Here is a 20,763-nt window from a genome sequence, read left to right on the forward strand (position 1 = left end):
GGATCATCTAGAAACTCCCTGTACAATTTCAGCTAATCCCGATCAGTAACGTAGTAGCAACCAGGGGTGGTCGCTCAAGCTCAAGCTCTTTATAGCCAAGCGTCACAGATTTTCAATACATCGATGAAAGAATGAAAATTGAAATTCTGCTGATGCTCCTACGAAAAAACTAAATTTCTTTCGAGACTCGTAAAACTCCGGACAGCCGGCTGTCGGGAGGTTCACTATCAATTCATACATTAAATTCATTGTGTTCTGTTTTTTTTCAATAGACAGCCATAATACTGGCAAGATATCACCGTCAACGCCTCACGCGATACGAAGTAATGTCAAAATGTACTCCCTAAACAAAATTTAAAAAGAAAAACAAATGGATCCTCCTAGCAGTCTAAACTATACTTGCATACGTTAAGCACGGTCGCAAGAAATATCTGCACGGTTACAATCTTCACTCGTGCGGCTTAAACTTAGCGTTTAACCTGAAGGAAAACAGATCCATTGATCAAACGTTCCCCGAATAATCGAAGGAGTTTAGTGTAGCTGGATTTTTAGTACGGAGAAATATAATAAGACATTGTAAATAGGCAAAATGTAAAATTGTGAAATTCGAGAGAGAAGACACTTCACTACTGGAAAAATAAAATAAAATAAAGAACACTCGCAGATGGGTTTGCTGCAAACCAATTTTAGATTTTCAGCTTCAATCACACGATTGACTTGTAAATTTCCACACATTCCGTTCAAATCTGGTAACATAAACCTGATAACACCGACAATGATATGCAGATGGCGCTTCGATCGGTTGACATAGTTTAATTTTGGACGGAAAATTCGCAGTATCCGTCGTTCTAACATTTTTTTTTTAGTTTCGCGAATCAGCGTTATTCAATAAAGAACATTTTTAACACATTCCACAAATCTTCCCTGGTGAACCGAATTGGTTTAGCGAGCATCCAAGAAAAAAGACCGTGGCAATTTCAAAAGCTTGTAAATTAAGACTCGACGAAATTAAATAGGATCATGAGGAGTTATAAGACACCTTATTTGAATATAAGTTTGTTAAGCTCGGTTCGACCACCTGTTTGACAAGTAATCAAGAAACTGCATAGAAACTGTTCCATGAATTTAGAAACAAATTTCTTAAGCGTTTTTCAGAACAGCGCCATTTTCTTCACTCAATGTTTTTCTATTGTTTTTTGAAGATCTACAGTATTTTGCTTTCTAAATATATCCGATAAATATCAATTTTAGTCTTAGAAGCAATGCGTAGAACCAATAATTACTTTAATTATATTTAACGTTCCCTTTTCAAGGGATGTGATTCTAATTCTAATCACTAAAAATTCTCCTTCCATTCTGTCATCCACAGGAATCCCGGTGCGCTTCAACCGGCAGAACAGTGCCTACCTGATGCACCACAAGTTCTGTCTGATCGACAGCGATTGGCTGTGCGCCCGGTGCTATCACAGTGAAAAAGTGCGCAGAAATGGGTTCTGCTGTGGGGCTCCGGCCACACTCGGTGCGGGTCAGTGTAGTGTTCCGGTTCCGGTTTCGGTTTCCGGTACCACCAGCCCGGATGGCAGCAGTGCCAGTGTCAGTCCGGCCCACGCGGGCAAAGTGCAGTGCAGTGATGATGGTTCCCGCTGTGTTCGCTGCGATCGTTCGCAGAAGCGGGCAGTGGATGAGCGTAAATTGGGTGGCGATGCGGTGGCCGATCCGCTTCCGCTCGGCGGTATAGTGATCAGTGGGTCCACCAATTGGACCATGCAGGCCCTCTCCAGCAATTGGGATAATATGGTGCTGACGTCGCTGCCGGAACTGGTCGTTCCATTTCAGCTGGAATTCCAACGGCTGTGGAAGGAGTTTTCCCGGCAGCCATCGTTGATCACCAGTGCGGAGGTTGCTGCGGCTGCTGCCACCGCCGGGGTGGTTAGCAATGGCGGCCATTAGCTAGGGTAGCTGTTGGGTTAAGGGGAGGACAAAAAAGGTGAGTTTTTCGTTCATTTATGTACTGTTTTGAAAACAATTTTTACTAGGTATTTCCCCACAAGATTTCATAAAATTATTTCCAATATTTCTGATTCCTGCATGACTCAACTAGACATACAAATTAACAATTATTTTCTCTTGGAGAACATTCTCCGAACGGTGATAGGAAAGTGCCACCAATCAACAAAACAGCACAAACACACTTCACCGCCTCGGACTGATTACGAACTGTCTTATCACAAAAAAAACAGTCTACGATTAGTAGCAGCGCTTTGCCATCGCACTGTGAAACATTGAAATGTTTTTTTCTAAAATGGATTTCGATGTGTCTGCTCCTACGCTGTTGTGGTGACGCGTTTGACGTATGTGCAGATCCGGAACAGCTGTTCACCTCTTTGCCTATCAGCTGGTTGCATCGACGTGAGAGAAGAATGCGAGAAACGAGCGCTTCAGAGAGAGAGAGAGTTTGTTTTGTTTTCCGCTTTGACCGTTGTTTCGAGCCGAAGCGTTTGTTTAAACAAATCGTCATGTGCTCTGTGGCAATTGCGAACGCTAGCCTGAAATGGTGGTGTAGGTCTTGGCTAGATTGTTTTAGTTCGTACCAGAACCACTTAACGTGATCGATGTAATTTTATTATCACCGGCGATGATGGTAAGTCCGGTAAGTCGATATTTCGGTGTGGTTTGTGGTGGTTACGTATTTGTTACTGTAGATGGAGTTTTGGACGCGGTTTCTACAACGACTCCATCTGGTATAACAAATAAGATCATTTTTTTCAGTATTTCAACATGGTCAGAGAAAATAACAAATATCGTTAAAAAGATTAAAGAAAAGTTCGATTTTTCGCAGAGTGACAAACGGTTGCTTTGATCAGTTTTATCTGCCAACTAAAATCGATTGATTTAATATCGATTTCGCTGAGACCGAAACTAGCCCTGTTCCCCAGGCCTAACTGGCAGTAGGAGTTGTAACTGGGCTGGGTTTAAGGCATATTTATTCAAAATATATATTTATTCATATTTATTATGACATTTGATTGCTTTTACGCATTTTTTATCAATTGGAAAAATAATATTAAAACTCATTTTTAAGTTATTTGCATTTATTTTATGATGGTTGACTCTTCACCAGCATCGCAGACAAGTAATTCAACCACAGTATAAAAGTTCTTTTAAAGTAGTTTCATATGTGAGTGGTCTTATATGCACCTTTTTGCGCCTTTTGAGGAAAAACAAGGTAGAATTATGTGGAAAAAAAACATAAAAAATGGCTCTCTCTCATTAAACTGAAATGATAGGGACATAGCATATTCGGGAAAGTTGTGTAGTTTTTAATGATAAATAACTTTGTATAACATCAAACACTCCATTCAGTTTTGTGAAAACGAAAAGTCTACGAAAAGTCACTTTCAGCAGAGCTGGGAAAATCAAGATAAAAAAAATCGTCAAATTGAGATCACTGCCGAAGAAGATCGCTTGTGATCTTTCCCAATGAAGTTCACTACTGATCTGATCTTGTTAAGATCAGTTGATCAGTAATCCTTAAGCCACATCGATCAAAATCGGTACTGATCTACCGCCATACTCGTGTTCGATTTTGCAACCGGTTGTTTGGTTAATGATAGTATTCATAATCAGAAATGAATGCTAGAAGAAGGTCTTATGAAAATTATAAGTTTGGATCATAATCATATTGGTATTGTTAATTTGACGCAATGTAAAAATTAACAAAAAAATATTTCAAATTCGTTTGTCAGCGATTCAAAAGAACTAGTTCTTGTGATAGAATGAATAATCAATAGTTCTTTTTTCGTGAACGGTAATTCTCTAATAAGAAAGCTTCATCACGAAGCCTCAGTTCAAAATTATGCGACCTTTTTTTTTGCTAGCTTAACCTAACAAAACTATCACTATCAAAAGAACGAACGAACGGCCCTGGAGAACTAGTTCTTTCAATAGAACTCTGCAGTACTGAACGGTTCTTCGGAATGAACTGTTCTGCCCGTCTCTATTTCACACCAAATAGTGATTATAGCGACAAAAGACTTTTGGTTTTACTTCCAGCTGGTTGATGCTGATGTAGATGTTTATGCACTATTTTGATTAAGCCCAATAAAACGCTATTTAGCATGAATTTGATTCATAGAAGTAACAGGAGTGCAGGATTTGGCATGTTTCAAACACACAGCAGGCGCAGCGTTTGAATGACGCGTTTGAGTTGGCGTAGCAAAATCCCGCACTCGATGTTACTTTTGTGTATAACATTCAAGTTAAATAGGGTAAATTAATCAACTAGCTGCCTAACATGTTTTTATCGATAGTACTTCGCCAACAACCTTGCAGACCTGCTGCGGATTCGGTACAAGCTGTTAAGAGTTTGCGTGCCCCAGTCTTCGAATTGCTGAAAAAGGAAAATTCTAAATTTTGGTCTACGTGGTTTATGAACGGTTCCTAATCGTTATTTTGAAGGGACAAAATTTGAGGACACTGAAAATTTCCAATCATGTAAAAGAAACCAAAAATTTTTAGAATTACCAATGAATTACTAAATGCATTTATAAACCATTCAAATTAGTTTCAAAACTAAAAGCACCGACGAATATTCATATACGATCGTTTTGCTAGGTACATTAGATTAATTCTTTGAAATATATGTACACTGGGGGATACGAACAACGTGAAAAAATCGCGCCAAAAAAAACCACGTAACTTCGGGAATTGGCGTAAGAAAACGCGTACTTTGAAAATCCGCATAAAAAAACCGCAACACCTGAGAATTTTTTTTTATGCCAAATATCTCAAAAATCCTTGAAACGTCCAGATCTCTGGACGTTTAATCTCGTGTAATCTCAGAAAAATAATTTCTGAAAAAATCGACTGGGACGTCGAGGTCTGATGCACTCTAAAAGAAGTATTTTTTTAGAACGAAAATTTTCTAAGCATCAGAGAGTTGACGTAAAAAAAATTCGGAATAACACCAGATTTCTAAGATAAAACAAGAAAACTAGATAATTTTGAAAAGCCGCGCAAAAAACACCGCATAAAAAACGCTATTTATTTGTTTATTTGTTTGTTTGTTTATTTGTTTATTTCGTTATTTGTAAATTTGTGTATTTGTTTATTTGTTTATTTGTTTATTTGTTTATTTGTTTATTTGTTTATTTGTTTATTTGTTTATTTGTTTATTTGTTTATTTGTTTATTTGTTTATTTGTTTATTTGTTTATTTGTTTATTTGTTTATTTGTTTATTTGTTTATTTGTTTATTTGTTTATTTGTTTATTTGTTTATTTGTTTATTTGTTTATTTGTTTATTTGTTTATTTGTTTATTTGTTTATTTGTTTATTTGTTTATTTGTTTATTTGTTTATTTGTTTATTTGTTTATTTGTTTATTTGTTTATTTGTTTATTTGTTTATTTGTTTATTTGTTTATTTGTTTATTTGTTTATTTGTTTATTTGTTTATTTGTTCATTTGTTTATTTGTTTATTTGTTTATTTGTTTATTTGTTTATTTGTTTATTTGTTTATTTGTTTATTTGTTTATTTGTTTATTTGTTTATTTGTTTATTTGTTTATTTGTTTATTTGTTTATTTGTTTATTTGTTTATTTGTTTATTTGTTTATTTGTTTATTTGTTTATTTGTTTATTTGTTTATTTGTTTATTTGTTTATTTGTTTATTTGTTTATTTGTTTATTTGTTTATTTGTTTATTTGTTTATTTGTTTATTTGTTTATTTGTTTATTTGTTTATTTGTTTATTTGTTTATTTGTTTATTTGTTTATTTGTTTATTTGTTTATTTGTTTATTTGTTTATTTGTTTATTTGTTTATTTGTTTATTTGTTTATTTGTTTATTTGTTTATTTGTTTATTTGTTTATTTGTTTATTTGTTTTTTTGTTTTTTTGTTTATTTGTTTATTTGTTTATTTCTTTTATTTTGTTTATTTGTTTATCTGTTTGTTTTTTTTTGTTTATTTATTTATTTGTTTATTTGTTAATTTATTTGTTTATTTTGTTTTTATTGGAGCATGAAAAATCTCATTCTGGGTAAAATTTGACAATCTCTCGCTCTTTAGCAGGCATAAAACCTCCTCATTTTTTGTATCAACAGGTTACAATGTCTCCAAAAGCTATACTTTTTGGCACGAAGTATGCTTCGATGTTTTCGATATTTCAAGAAAAAGAAAATTCCAAAGCTCCGTTAGGTTTTAAAAATAATTTTTTGTATGCTTCCTCAACATCTGGACACTGTTTGTTCCAATCAAATGAGCGAGGAGATAAAATTCTTCAAAGAGAAAGAGTTCTTCAGTTACTAGATTGTTATTGAATCGTTAATTTTTTCGGAAGGTAATTTTATGTTTTGTTTCAGCAGTTTTATTTTTGGATCCAACCTTCGATTAAACGGTTTCATTATTCATCGTGAAGGTTCGTAAAATGGTTATTACCGCAATTTTCTTGGCATTCGTCAGTTTCGTTCTCGCACTACAAAAAGAAAAACCGCCGAGCTTCGGTAATGAGACAAGCAATCCACCGTTTGCCGACACCACTCATTTGAAGCGCTCGAAAACAAAACAGGAAAATTCATTATCTCATCCAACTATTTTAACGAGACATCCTGTCTTCTTGTTGATTGTCCACCATTGGACAAATGGGAACCTGTGGCGGCTCCAAACATATGGTTTACGGTTTTTTTTTCACACGCTGTGTCCGTCCGTTGGGCAGGGCCACTCCGATTTGTTATCGGACAGTGTTCCCATTTCGCGGGTGGGGGAGGGGATTTCGAAGACTTGTGGCTGTGGGAGACAATTTAACACCTCGCCGAGGCTCCGGGATGTCATTTGTCATCGTGAGCATGAAAAACGAGTCTCTACTTGAATTTAAATTCGTTTGTGGTGCGATAAGACAAACTCTTAGAATACTTTTCCCGCTTTTCTATTTCCCGGGAAAAGAAAGTCCAAAATTATCCGCTCATTAGTGGCTTTTCTCCTTCTTCAGCTGCTCGTTCAACTGGTCTCGTTCCTCCTCGGGTTGGGCTAACCGAAAACAGTCCGCCCCGGAGATCGGTTTTCAATGGGGTGGCCAATAAATTACACGCCAATTGCAGAGAGAATCAGTGCACAAAGAGTAATTCGATGGCGTGAACCTCCTTCTGTTCCGGGCTAACTTTCTCGGGCTTTTTTTTTTGCTTGAGCCTTGGAAACTTACACCGAGTTTGCTAGAAGAACGAAAAAAAAAATAACCACCGTGTGTCGTAAGTCTTGAAATAGAACCTAAGAAAAACCGGAAAAACATATAAAACTAATTACACACCTTTCCACTTAGTGTGACATGGCTGTAACCGATGAAGGGTGCTGCTGCGAGGATTGCAGATACGGTCCTATTCATTTCTTGCAGGAGGCAATTGTCTGTAGTGTGTCCGTCCGGTGTTGCAGTGTGCGATCGATTCTAGGAAGCACGAGACAGACAGACAGGACCCTTGAATCACAGCAAGAAATCATAGTTCGAATAGAAACAACTCCGACGGAGAGCCAGGCCACAGCATCGAGAACCAGGAGCATCAATCTGGTATCTGGTATCTCACATCAAATCCTGCCTCGTCCTTCTTGAGAGGGTTGTAAGATTGCAAATTAGTGATTGCTATCAATATGCGACTCCCGACTGCCGACAGAGTCGTGAAGGGTCGCGCGAACCCTTGTTCCTTGTTCTCGGCTCGTCTGCGATTGCGGTAATGTCCTCGGACATGAATCGATACCCAGAGCAAGGCAGACCCAAACGCTTTTCGGTGATTGTTATTTCAATTGCAATCGCAAGACCCACTGGGGTTCCGCAGAGGTGAATCCTTGCTCTATCTTACCCGGATGATGATTCCGGAAGTTTGGCGGAACGGTGAACGGTGAGTCTTTCAATATACATACATATGAGCGAACAATGCCGACATCATTAAGGCGTAAGCGAAAAAAGATGCCGCTGTCTGTCGGTGAAGGGTTCAGGATTTGTAAAAGTACTTTCTTAATAATAATATGAGAAAGATTGCCCGTAGGGTAATTGCAATACTTATTAATGAACCCGTTTGGATAATGTTATTAGTCGTTAAGGGTTCGGTCTGTCTGACAACGTGTGTGTGTTTGTGTTTGGAGGGCACATCAATTATGGAGTTCTTTCGGAAACGTAACTCATCTTAGGGGTTCGTATTTTATAATTAGGTTGATGAACGAAAATTTCGTTTCTTAAAATCGACTGAAAAACAAAAATTGAATTTTTTTAAATCTTTTACCATTCAATTCGTATCAGTTCGGTCAGTTCTTTCTACTGCCAACAGGTTGAAAAATTTTGGATTGAAGGTATTAAGCTTGTTTGCAGTTAGCTTGAGTGTCAAATATAGATAATGTAGAGAAAATGCGAAAAGGCGGTTCGTTTTCTTTCCAATTCTACAAGGTTAAAATAAGATGTTAACTCAAAATTCTATCGAGCAAACAATAATAGACTGCAACAGAGCCACAACAAAATCTCACATATCATTGCCCAGCCGAAGAGTCTTAGAGAAATTCGGCTAATATTGGATCCACGCCGGCCGTCATTACACAGTCAGATCATTTGTCAATAACAAATTTGAAAACTTTGCTGTCATAATTTTGAACGCTTTTATAACTCAGTCATTTGTTGATGGATTTATACAATTTAACTACCAATCGAACCGGGAACATTTAGTTTAAACATGTATTACAACATAGTTTTAGAATTTCTATAGTACACCATTGAACAATCGGTTTAAACTGACCTATGTTTTCACGAGCCAATCACAGCGTGTGATAATGAAGTCATCCACTTGACTCGCATTTCACTCACTAGTAGTAGTTCGGCTTCGGTCGGTAAAAGGGATGCTTGGTGTTGTGCGTGAAAAAAAAACCCTCACCGTGCACAGCATAGATCTTTGGCACAAAACAAGGACGAAATATTCGCTTTGTCATCCGCTCGATGAATAATCAACTACTCCTTTTGCAGAGTGGCAGCTATGTCAGATTTACGGAAATACCCCGTAGATCTACGAATTCGGTTAGTTTCTACAGATCTACGGACCCGTAGTAGAAATCTACCGAAAATGGAAACTATTTTGCACGGTGAACAAAAAACAGGGGTCTTCTCTTGTACGTTTCGTGCTTGACGCCGCCAGATTTTTCGTATTTTCGCATTTTCGTGTTCTCGTATTTTCGAATTGTCGTATTTTATCATTTTCGTATTCGTATTCTCGTATTTTCGAATTTTCGTATTTTCGCATTTTTTTGTTCGTACTTTCGTTTCTCCATATTCTCATATTTTCATATTTTCGAATTTTCGTGTTTTCATATTTTAGTATTTTCATATATTCGTATTATCGTATTTTTGTATTTCGTGTTTTCGTATTTTCGTACTTTCGTATTTTTGTATTTCGTGTTTTCGTATTTTCATATTTTCGTGTTTTCGTAATTCGTATTTTCGCGTTTTCGTTTTTCTCTATTTTTGTATTTTCATATTCGTACTTTCGTTTCTCAATATTCTCATATTTTCATATTTTTGTATTTTCGTGTATTCATATTTTCGTATTTTCATATATTCGTATTCTCGTATTTTCGTAGTTTTGTATTTCGTATTTTCGTATTTTCGCATTTTCGTTTTTCGTATTTTCGTATTTTCGTATTTCGTATTTTCGTGTTTTCGTAAGTCGTATTTTCGTGTTTTCGTTTTTTCCTATTTTTGTATTTTCATATTCGTACTTTCGTTTCTCAATATTCTCATATTTTCTTATTTTCGTGTTTTCATATTTTCGTATTTTCATATATTCGTATTCTCGTATTTTCATTTTGTTTGTATTTCGTATTTTTGCATTTTCGTATTCGTATTTTCGTATTTTTGTATTTCGTGTATTCGCAATTTAGTATTTTTGTATTTCGTATTTTCGTATTTTCGTGTTTTCGTTTTTTCCTATTTTCGTATTTTCATATTCGTACTTTCGTTTCTCCATATTCTCATATTTTCATATTTTCGTATTTTCGTGTTTTCATATTTTCGTATTTTCATATATTCGTATTCTCGTATTTTTGTATTTCCTATTTTCATATTTTCGTATTTTCGTATTTTTGTATTTCGTGTTTTCGTTTTTTCCTATTTCCGTATTTTCATATTCGTACTTTCGTTTCTCCATATTCTCATATTTTCATATTTTCGTATTTCCGTGTTTTCATATTTTCGTATTTTCATATATTCGTATTTTCGTCTTTTCGTATTTTTGTATTTCGTGTTTTCGTATTTTCGTATTTTTGTATTTCGTGTATTCGTAATTTCGTATTTTTGTATTTCGTATTTTCGTTTTTTCCTATTTTCGTATTTTCATATTCGTACTTTCGTTTCTCCATATTCTCATATATTCATATTTTCGTATTTCCGTGTTTTCATATTTTCGTATTTTCATATATTCGTATTTTCGTATTTTCGTATTTTTGTATATCGTGTTTTCGTATTTTCGTATTTTTGTATTTCGTGTGTTCGTAATTTCGTATTTTTGTATTTCGTATTTTCGTACTTTGTATTTCGTGTTTTCGTAATTCGTATTTTCGTGTTTTCGTTTTTTCCTATTTTCGTATTTTCATATTCGTATTTTCGTTTCTCCATATTCTCATATTTTCATATATTCGTATTTTCGTGTTTTCATATTTTCATATATTCGTATTCTCGTATTTTTGTATTTCATGTTTTCGTATTTTTGTATTTCGTATTTTCATGTTTTCGTAATTCGTATTTTCGAATTTTCGTATTTTCGTGTTTTCGTATTTTCGTAGTTTTGTATTTCGTATTTTCGTATTTTCATATTTTCGTATTTTCCTGTTTTCGTAATTCGTATTTTCGAATTTTCGTATTTTCGTGTTTTCGTATTTTCTTATTCGCACTTTCGTTTCTGCATATTCTCATATTTTCGTGTTGCTGTTTTTTTTTCATATTTTTGTATTTTCGAATTTTTGTATTTTCGTATTTTCGAATTTTTGTATTTTCGCATTTTCGGGTTTTCGTATTTTTATTCCATCTCTCGAATTCAGATCCGGATCTCAATGCCAGTATCTCGAAAATCAGGATCAGAATTCAGTTGCAGGATTTTAATTCTAGAATTCAGCTCCCGAATCCAGGTCAGGTTCAGATTTGAATTCAGAATCTAGATTCCGAATTCAGGTTCAGAATCCTATTGCAGTATAGAAGTCCAAAATTCAGTTACAGAATCCAGCACCAAGATCACGAATCAGAATCCAGCTTAATTTTATAAAAATCCATTATTTATCCAGAATTTAGACCAACAATTTTCAATTTCCATTTCTTTTTTTTTTTCAATAGAGTTTTTCGTTTCAATTTCCATTTCTTTTTTTTTAATAGAGTTTTTCGTATGCTTAAAATTAGAAAAAAATTTAACATTCAAATTTGTAAATTTTTATTACCACTTTTGATTTCTACTTTCGTGTATAAGAATTTTTGTTGTTTTTTGTTTTCTCGAATTACGCAAATCATAAGTTGAGATAAAGTTCTCAATGATAAATAAAAGTCGAAATTTTGCTCGTACATCACGAAAATCCAAGCTACTCGCTCCGCAAAGTAGTGTGTGGCCAAACTAACTGTTACTAATGTAATAATAGTATTCGGAGAGCGTTCGTCGATCGCCACGAAGACTGAATCAGGGGGAAATCGAACACTGAATGCAACAATAGTAGAGAAGAGCTTTGGCCCGAACCCCAAATTCTTCAGCCAACATGTCGCAAGCAAATTGGAATTACCATCTACAATTGTACATAGCATTAAAAAATAGCAGAACTTGATTTAACGACTCCAAACCGTGCGATCAGCAAATCAAGTCGGTGGGTCGCTCAAGCAGCTGATGAAAGTTTGATTTCAGTGTACAGGATGATGAATTCTTATCAGAAATTTTATACGGCTACTGAGAAAAAAGATTTTCAAATGCTTCGAACTGTCGAAGTTCGCAAAAAAATTTCTCGTGTGGCACGTATTTGATTCCAGGACGGATTTCACATAGTGTCAATATTCCAAATCACGCCAATACAGAGCAGGAGAGTTGTGATTTCTTCGTGATAGCAACCGCTTTCGTAGACATTTTTTTTTCTGATACACATTCTTTTTGATAGAACCAGTAGAAGCGAAACTTTTCAGATTTTCGACCACAACTACATATGGCCTGCCAAATCAAATACTTCTTCGGGAATTTGGACACTTTCTTTGCACCCGGAAATTTTCGGTAAGGGCGTTCCTTTGCATTGCGGTATAAGAAGTCAGACCAGAAAACTGCTGAAAGTCTTCGAGCACGTATGTGTCGTTTGTCCCTCATGGTACAAGTAATTTTTTTTTGCAAAATAATGGTACTAAGTAGCTTTAGCACAACCTTTACAGTGAAATTTTGCTTGCCATCAAGGTCCGGCACGTTTTCAACTTTGTACGTCTTCAGTCCTTACCTACGCTCCACTTTTTGTACGTATGATTTTGACTTCCCAACTTTGTGAGACACATTTTGCACTGAATGAAACCGGATTTTTTTCTTCAGAAATGCAATTCGCACCGAACGAACGTTAATAAAGCTAGCATTTGGCTGCATCGCGTTCGAGAAACAGTATTTAATATCGTAGAAAATTCCACATTTTGGCCCTTGTCAAAGCCAGAAACGAATCCCGTACAGCATTTTGATAGTTTCTTTCATTGAGATGTGTGAACTATTGAAATATATGTGCGACGACTGTGTTACGATGATATACATGTAATGTTTTCTTCTAGGTCAATGCTCAAACTTACAAATGCCTTGGAATGGCGCTCTGCTTCTTGGCTGCTGCCTCTAAAAGAACTTATTTAGAAATCTGTCGTAGATTGCCGCCATCATTCCTAGAATACAAACGTCATCTTCCGAAACCAAATGGTCCTTTTCAGAACTACAAAATCTTAAACGGTCAAACAGTATCAAACCAGTTAATATCTATACACATCTCGAATGCAGTCCTACCTCAATCTCACGGCTATGTCTCTGACATTACCCACTCCAAGTTTTTCTATCGGTTCAAGTTTCTCGAGGATTGATCTTTATATAACATTTAGAGCCATTAGAACGGCTGATTTTGTATAATATTCTCCATCGATGTTTTTCTTTCCAATGGAAACGTCCAGCAGCTGGATGACACAATCGCCCATGTTTGAAACGAAACTCACACTGCGAATGTCCAAGAGCAGATATGCTCAAAGAAGAACTAGTTGTTGTTTTTCTGCATTTAGGCTTGAGAAACGTAGCCTCATATTCGTCACAGACTCAGTACCAGTTGAATAATGTTGGGTGTAGTTCCACTTTCTTGGCGTAGATGGCGGCCTGCGCACTCTGAAACTAGAAATAATGTAACAGGGTCCACAGGGGACCTACTTTTTCACTATTCAAACAATGTTTACGTAATAAACGTGGTATTTACAACTCCTTCCATTCGTTTCGTGAAAGAATTGGAGGAAACATTCAATCAGGGAAGAAGATAGTAAAAATTCTGGAATAATTTCGTTATACTTTCGTGTTGTGAAATTTTGAAAATGCACCCAAGTGGGCATCGTAGAAAAAGACGTAGTCCTACGTCGAAAAGTGTGGTCTGTTGGTTCAGTCACTTATACCATTATATCACCGGAAATGAAAGTGACAACCATTCGTTCTTCGAACTTGATCGATGAATCAAGAGCAAAAATTTCTAAACGAGCCTTAAATTGTTAAAATCGCCATCTCAGAAAAAACAGTAACCACACATTGACATTTTCCGATCTCGTCAAGCTAAGTCGAAAAGGTGTAGCAAGCTGAGTGTCTAAAGGTGTAGTCGAAAGGAGTTTCAGGGGCTTCGATCGAGATTGCAGTTTCTCCAGTAATGGAGTAATGGAGCTCTATGGAGGAATACAAAGGTCACATTGCGTTCTATACTGAAAAACGTGCTCAATCCACCTAGCAGTGAGATGATACCTTTTTTAGCAATCAGCTTGTGTTTTTCGCGTGAATATTCTTCGTTGTGTTTGGTTTTCATGAAATTGTTTTAATGACCGTCGTTTTCAATGAATTGTAATTAAAGTTTTGGAACTGCAAGACGAATCGTAACGTGTGACAATCGATTAATCATTCCACGAGATGTAGAAGTTTAAGTTCTTCAAAGTTTATGTCATTGTTTATGGTACTTCCTGAAATGGTATTCAAAGACAAGCATAACCAAAAAAGTAGCCGAAATCAGTTAAATTCGCCTAATGGATTGCTCACCATTTCATTAGGTTCGAAATTTTTTAAATTCAGTGTAGCCATCTTAAAGAAACCGTTGTGCGTTCCACTTTTTTTTGTAAAACTGAAATAAGTGTATGTGGTCGTCGACTCTCAAAATCTGTGAACCCGATAAATCTGACAAATTTATATTAATTTTTTAAACTAATCACCCTGTATCTTCTGAACCGGAGGTCGGACAACCAGTTTTTATGAGACCTTAAGACCTTTTATTGGAATGTTAGATGGACGAAATCTACCACAAAATGAGTGACATTATTTTAATTTTATTGCATACCTTATGATCAAAGAAGAACCGGAATTTTATTAAAAAACGAAAAATTACAATTTTTAAAAAATTTCTTTATTATCGCCTTCAAAGTACTCTCCTCCTGCGGCAATACATGCATGCCAACGCTTGATCCATACAAGTTTTATAGGGCGCCGAAGGTATGGCTTTTAGTCCACGCAGCGAATTCTCTTTTATGGTCTCTATGGTCTCAAAACGCGTTCCCCGCAATGGCAATTTGAGTCTGGGGAAGAGAAAAAAGTCACACGGGGCCATATCTGGAGAGTACGGTGCTTCGTTGATGACATTGGTTGAGTTTTTGGCCAAAAACTGCGACACAACCAACGCTGTGTGAGCCGGCGCATTATCGTGAAATTCAGCTTTTTTGGCACCAGCCGAGAAACGACGCGTTTCAAACCCAAAACATCAGTTAAAATGTGTTCGGCTGATCCATAAGAGATGCCCAACAACACAGCAATCTCTCTAATCAGCACAGAACGATTTTGCAACACGATTTGCTTCGCCGATTCAATGTTTTCTTCAGTAGCATATGTTGTTGGGCGGCCAGGGAACTCGTCATGATCCAAGCTTGTACGACCACCTTTGAAGCGTTTATACCACTCGTAGGCTTGTGTTTTTCCTAGACACGATTTACCAAAGGCCTTTTCTAACATTTTCAACGTTTTGGAACACTTAAATCCATTTGCAACACAAAATTTGATGCACGCACGTTGTTCTTAATTTTCATCCATTATAAAAATCGCCACACGAAAATTTTTCAACTTCTTTGTATAGACGCCAAACAAAAACTAATCGTACGATATGCGTCAAAATTTGACAGAATGTGTAAAAAAGTGTTGCCAACGTTGAGAGAATAAAAGTTTACCGATTGGACAAGCGCGGGAATTTTAAAATGAAAATTCCGGTTCTTTTTTGATCATAAGGTATACCATCCCGTAGCTCCGGAACCAGAAGTCGGATCCAAATGGAATTCAGAAACCTTCTATGGGAGCATAGTAATGTTCATACGAGTCAAAGTTTGTAGAAATCAGTTAAGCCATCTCCGAGAAAAACGAATGAAATTATTTTTCACACATAAATTTGTTTCTCTCGATGAACATCTTCGAATGGTATAAGAATGAAAGAAGTTGTGTTCTTCCAGTAATTATTGCTGCAAGCAGTATAAATCAACATGAATATGAAATTATTTTGAATTTGAAAATACTGCCATCCGATAGGTGGCTGTACCGGCTGAGGCTGGTCAAAATACATAGATGATAATGCCTTTAAAGGGAGTGTGTACAGTGCCTAACGAATTGTCATCGCCGTTTTAATGACAGTTGTTCTTGTTTTCGTATTATTCACGCTGTCTATTTATGTGCCCAATTCTCGCCATTTGCGGGAAGTTTTACTTTTCTGTTACAATCCGAAAAAACGCAGCTGAAGCGCATCGAATGCTCTCAGAAACTTACGGTGATGCTGCTCTGAGTAAAAGAACGTGTCGGGAGTGGTTTCAATGTTTTAAAAATGGTGATTTTGATGTCGAAGACAAACATGGTGGTGGAAGAGAAAAAACCTTCAAAGATGAACAACTAGAAGCATTGCTTGATGAAGATTCGTGCCAAACCCAAAAAGAGCTTGCCGAATCGTTGGTAGTGAGTCAGCAAGCCATTTCAAAACGTCTCAAGGTCCTGGGCATGATTCAGAAAGAAGGAAACTGGGTTCCGTACTAGTTGAAACCGAGGGACATCGAGCGCCGTCTATTTGTATGTGAGCAACTGCTTCAAAGACAAAATCGTAAGGGGTTTTTACATCGAATCGTAACCGGTGATGAAAAGTGGGTTCGATACGATAATCCAAAACGCAGAAAATCATGGGAAAGCCCGGTCATGCTGCTTCGTCGAAGGCAAAACCGAATATTCACGGCGCCAAGGTTATGATTTGTATTTGGTGGGATCAGTTCGGTGTGGTTTACTACGAGCTCTTAAAACTGGGTGAAACCATCACAGGAGATCGCTACCGAACGCAACTGATGCGCCTTAGTCGCGCGCTAAAAGAAAAGCGCCCCCCCCCCCATCCCATTACGATACAAACCCGGTGAACGACCGCAACTAGGTTAAAACCGGGTATAAATAAACGATATAAAAAAAAAAAAAAAGAAAAGCGGCCACAATATCAAGAGCGACATGACAAAGTCATCCACCAACACGACAGTGCTCGGCCTAACGTCGCAAAAGTGGTCAAAAAGTACCTGGAAACGCTGAAATGCGAGGTCCTGCCCCACCCGCCGTATTCTCCAGATGTCGTCCCTTCTGACTTCCACCTACTCCGTTCGATGGCACACGGCCTGACAGATCAACATTTTCAATCGTTCGAAGAGTTGAAAAAATGGATTACTTCATGGATAGTGTCAAAAAATTGCCGGAAAGATGGGAGAAAGTTGTCGCTAGCGACGGATAATACTTTGAATAATACATCTGTAAGCACTTTTTCGCAATAAAGCTTTTAATTTTGGAAAAACGGCGGAAGCAAAGTTGTACACCTGAATACATATTTCATGTTCGAACGATTATGTTGCCAAAAACGAACCGTGCTTAAATCTTAACGTCATGAAAAAGGGTGCTGTCTAAAATCTAAATACATATTCTGCTTTCAAGGTCAATTGTGACACTGCCAAAAAACTGAAAATTTTGACATAAAACTTCGTATAACGCAAAACGTAAACATCCGATCTCAAAACCATTCTATAGCGTTCAGGGTGACGGTTTACATGTTGAACCGCGAGGTGGCATGAGCAGCTCAATATAAACTGCTAATGCGCTGAAGCGTTGAAGACAATTGAAAATATTCATGTGCGCTTAGAACAAACTTAAAAAAACAAACCCCCATTTTCTTTGAAGTGCTTTGAAATGCGCGAACAACTTTTGTTGGATTCAGTTCTTCTTGGAACACCCATACAGTCGACTGCTGTTTAGTTTCGGGATCATATGAGTAAATTCATGTTACGTCACCTGTGTAGATGTTAAAATTCAAATTTGACGCACCGCGATTGTTTTTTTTTCAGCAATTCTTTACACCAATCGATACGAGTTTTTTTTTAAATGGATTGTCAAACTATGTGGTATCCAACGTGGAAAAACTTTTTTGACAACAAAATGTTCCATTCCATCTCTAATGGCGATTTTTCACAGCATCGAGGTTTTCTGGCCAAACAACTGATTTTGGACGCTCTTCTTCAAATTCATCGGCAAGTCAACTACGACCACGATTGAATTCATTATACCAGTTCTTTACAGTCGCTTAGAATGGTTCTACACTGCCAAAAGTCGAACTAAGTTGATTGAAGAACTTATGTCTTGAAAATCCACGACGACAATCGTTATAAATTGTTACACGGAAATGTTCACGATTCAATTCAATTTTGTTGCTGAGGTGCTCAATGTAAACAAAACAAATTGTGCTCAAATGATAGAATGTTCTGAAGATGGTAATGGTTAAAAATGTCAAACTTGATGATGGAAACGTCAAATCCACCGGCAACACTTAGTGTATCCGATCGTATCCGTGGTGATCCGATGATTCTGAGGTTAGAACGCGCAAGAAAACCGGGAACTGCTATTATTTCTGCTATGCGCGAGCAGCTTTCACGCCAAAGATGACGACCAACCCAACCAAAAACGTAAAAAAAACTATACAACCAGGAACAATATTACGGTAATTGGCGTCACCGGTGGTGTTCGGTCTTCCTAAATCACGGACCACTTCCTTCTTCTTCGCCAGCCAATCTTTCTCGCAAAACTCGTAGCCCAAATTCTTATTTATGGGGTCACATTCGGTTCTGTTGGAAAACGTTGTCTATAAGCCGATCCGAGCCGCCGGTAACAATGCAGCTTAAGGCGATAAATCTGCTCAGATTTCTTTGTTCTAAATTCTTCACCTCTAGTTTAGTTTTTGAATCGTCGTTCGTTCGTTCTTTTTTTTCGCAAGAAATTACCTCAAGGTGTTTCCTATTTTGCTATGGCCCCCTTTCCAGGGGTCCCTAGCATCATTTCTAATAAGCTTCGGAAGATTTTCTCGGCACAATTTCTCCCTTCATTCGGTTCTTCCTGGTTGTCTGTCTGTAGAAATACCCTACCTTAGATGAGGGCTAATTTATGATGCCTTTCTCCTTACCCTTGTCCGCCGGCAGCAGCAACAGGGGCAGCATGTTCTTTGGCATGCGGATGGCCTTGACAGATCTGTAGCATGGCTGGCAGTGATATCAGGACCCTTTTGACGAGGGACCCTCGAAAGTAGTGCCGCAGAAACTGTTGCTCATTGCTACTCACCAAACGTTGGACCCCACGATCAAGAAAAAAAAACATTTCCATTATCTAAATTCCTGTACCTTTCTTCGAAAACGAACCCCTGATTATGTACCTGAATCCTATAAGAGCAGACAGCAGCAGATCACATCGCCTTCGTCTTCGGGAACACCGTTTTTTGTCGATTTGCTTTTGTTCGACCGACGCAACGACCGAAAGACTCCTTTCGAATCAGAATATTCAATCCGCTCCGCTCCGAGGGATTATAATCGGGAAATAGTTTTAATTTTGAATGTAAAGCGAGAAGCAGAAAAAAATCGATCACTGTCCTCTCATGATCCTGTCTGTCTATCGGATTGTCATCACAGCAGAAAGCAGAAAGGAATTGTGCCTAAGTTTGTTTGCTCACCGGGGACGAGGATCACGGGGATTCGAATGGCAGTTGATTGAGCACTCGATGACATACTGTCACACGTGTTTGCAGGATCGATTGGGATCAGTCATTTCGGGAAACATCTGCCGTCCGGATCGGACACCGGGGTATGATTTGTATTTTTTTTGTTGCTGCTATTTGATTTGTATTGAGCGAAAGTTGTCAGACTATCAAGAAAATAATTCTTCTTCCTGAGAAATGATTCTAGAATGTTCCATTTTTTCATGTTTCGCCTTCAGATCATCAGTACATAAGCAGTTCATGTTGAACTGCCAAGCCAAATGGAAGTACAACAAAAAATGGAACTACAACATTTTAATAACTCAAAGAGTCGGATGACGATGAATTTTACACTTAAGATTTACAATAAAGACTGCCTCAGAAAGTATGGACGCACTTTGATTTCACTGTAAATAATTCACAAGTGTTAGATATTCAAATTTTATTCGATATACTGATAATATTAGACTACAACAACAGAATATTATTCTCAACATTTGCTACTTAGCCATTGTAGACTAGCTGGCGCACCTTCTTGGGAACGTTCTTCATAAAATTCCGTACAGACTTCTTGGCGACAAGTTTAGACACTTTTTTCCAATCTTTTTCCAACTGTTGAATGGTTTCGGCTGTCGAGACATGTTTCCTGAGACGTGCCTTCGTTAATGCCCAAAATTCCTCAATTGGTCGAAGTTGTGGGCAATTTGGTGGATTCATGTTCTTTGGGACGAAAGTGACGAATTTTTGGTAGTATACCATTCTACCGTTGATTTCGAGTAGTGGCAAGAAGCAAGATCTGGCCAGAAGACAACAGGATCCTTGTGGCTTCGAATCATGGGTAGACGTCGTTTTCGTAAACATTCCTTGATGTATATTTCGCTGTTCATTGAAGCAGTGGTGATGAAGGGTTTCGAAATCCTACCGCAGCTACAAATTGCTTTCCAGAACATAGCTTTCTTACCAAATTTTTCGATTTCAATCGATGTCTCGGACTGGTTTAACACTTGCCCTTCTCGCACCGTATAATATTGTGGTCCCGGCAAGGATTTGTAATCGAGTTTCACGTCCATGATTATGCAGTTCAAATTTCCAGCAAGAATCGTATTGTACAGCTTTCGAACCCTCGGCCTGATCGATGCGTCTTGTTTCGGACTACGTTTTGGTTGTTTCTGCTTCTTATAGGATCGAAGATTCAAACGTTATCTAGCACGAAGAACATTTGACTTCGCAGTACCCACTTTTTTGGCCACATCCCGAGCTGAAACCTCCTTCTTTTGCTCGAACGCCTTCAGTATACGTTTATCCAACTGAGAGTTAGCAGGACCTTTTTTTCGACCCGTTTTCGGTTTATCATCAAAGGTGTTATCCTCACCCAACTTCCTGATTGCATATCGCACGGCTTTTTCACTTACTCCTTCCAATTTTGCTATCTTTCTCAGTGACAGTCCGCGTTCTGTCC

At 37.4% G+C, this 20,763-nt stretch overlaps 1 protein-coding gene across 4 annotated transcripts in view; it reads left to right on the top strand.

Annotated features, from left to right (window-relative positions):
- Positions 1–20,763, top strand: part of LOC131425649 (uncharacterized) — a 276,172-nt gene that overhangs the window by 5,234 nt on the left and 250,175 nt on the right. For all 4 annotated transcript variants that reach the window (XM_058587704.1, XM_058587705.1, XM_058587703.1 and 1 more), the window contains exon 2: positions 1,370–1,987. In XM_058587704.1, the coding sequence (XP_058443687.1) occupies positions 1,370–1,950 (581 nt within the window). In that variant the 3' untranslated portion in view covers positions 1,951–1,987. The remainder of the gene's footprint in view (positions 1–1,369; positions 1,988–20,763) is intronic.

The sequence above is a fragment of the Malaya genurostris genome, chromosome 1 (genome assembly GCF_030247185.1).
Source record: "Malaya genurostris strain Urasoe2022 chromosome 1, Malgen_1.1, whole genome shotgun sequence".
Lineage (NCBI taxonomy): Eukaryota > Metazoa > Arthropoda > Insecta > Diptera > Culicidae > Malaya > Malaya genurostris.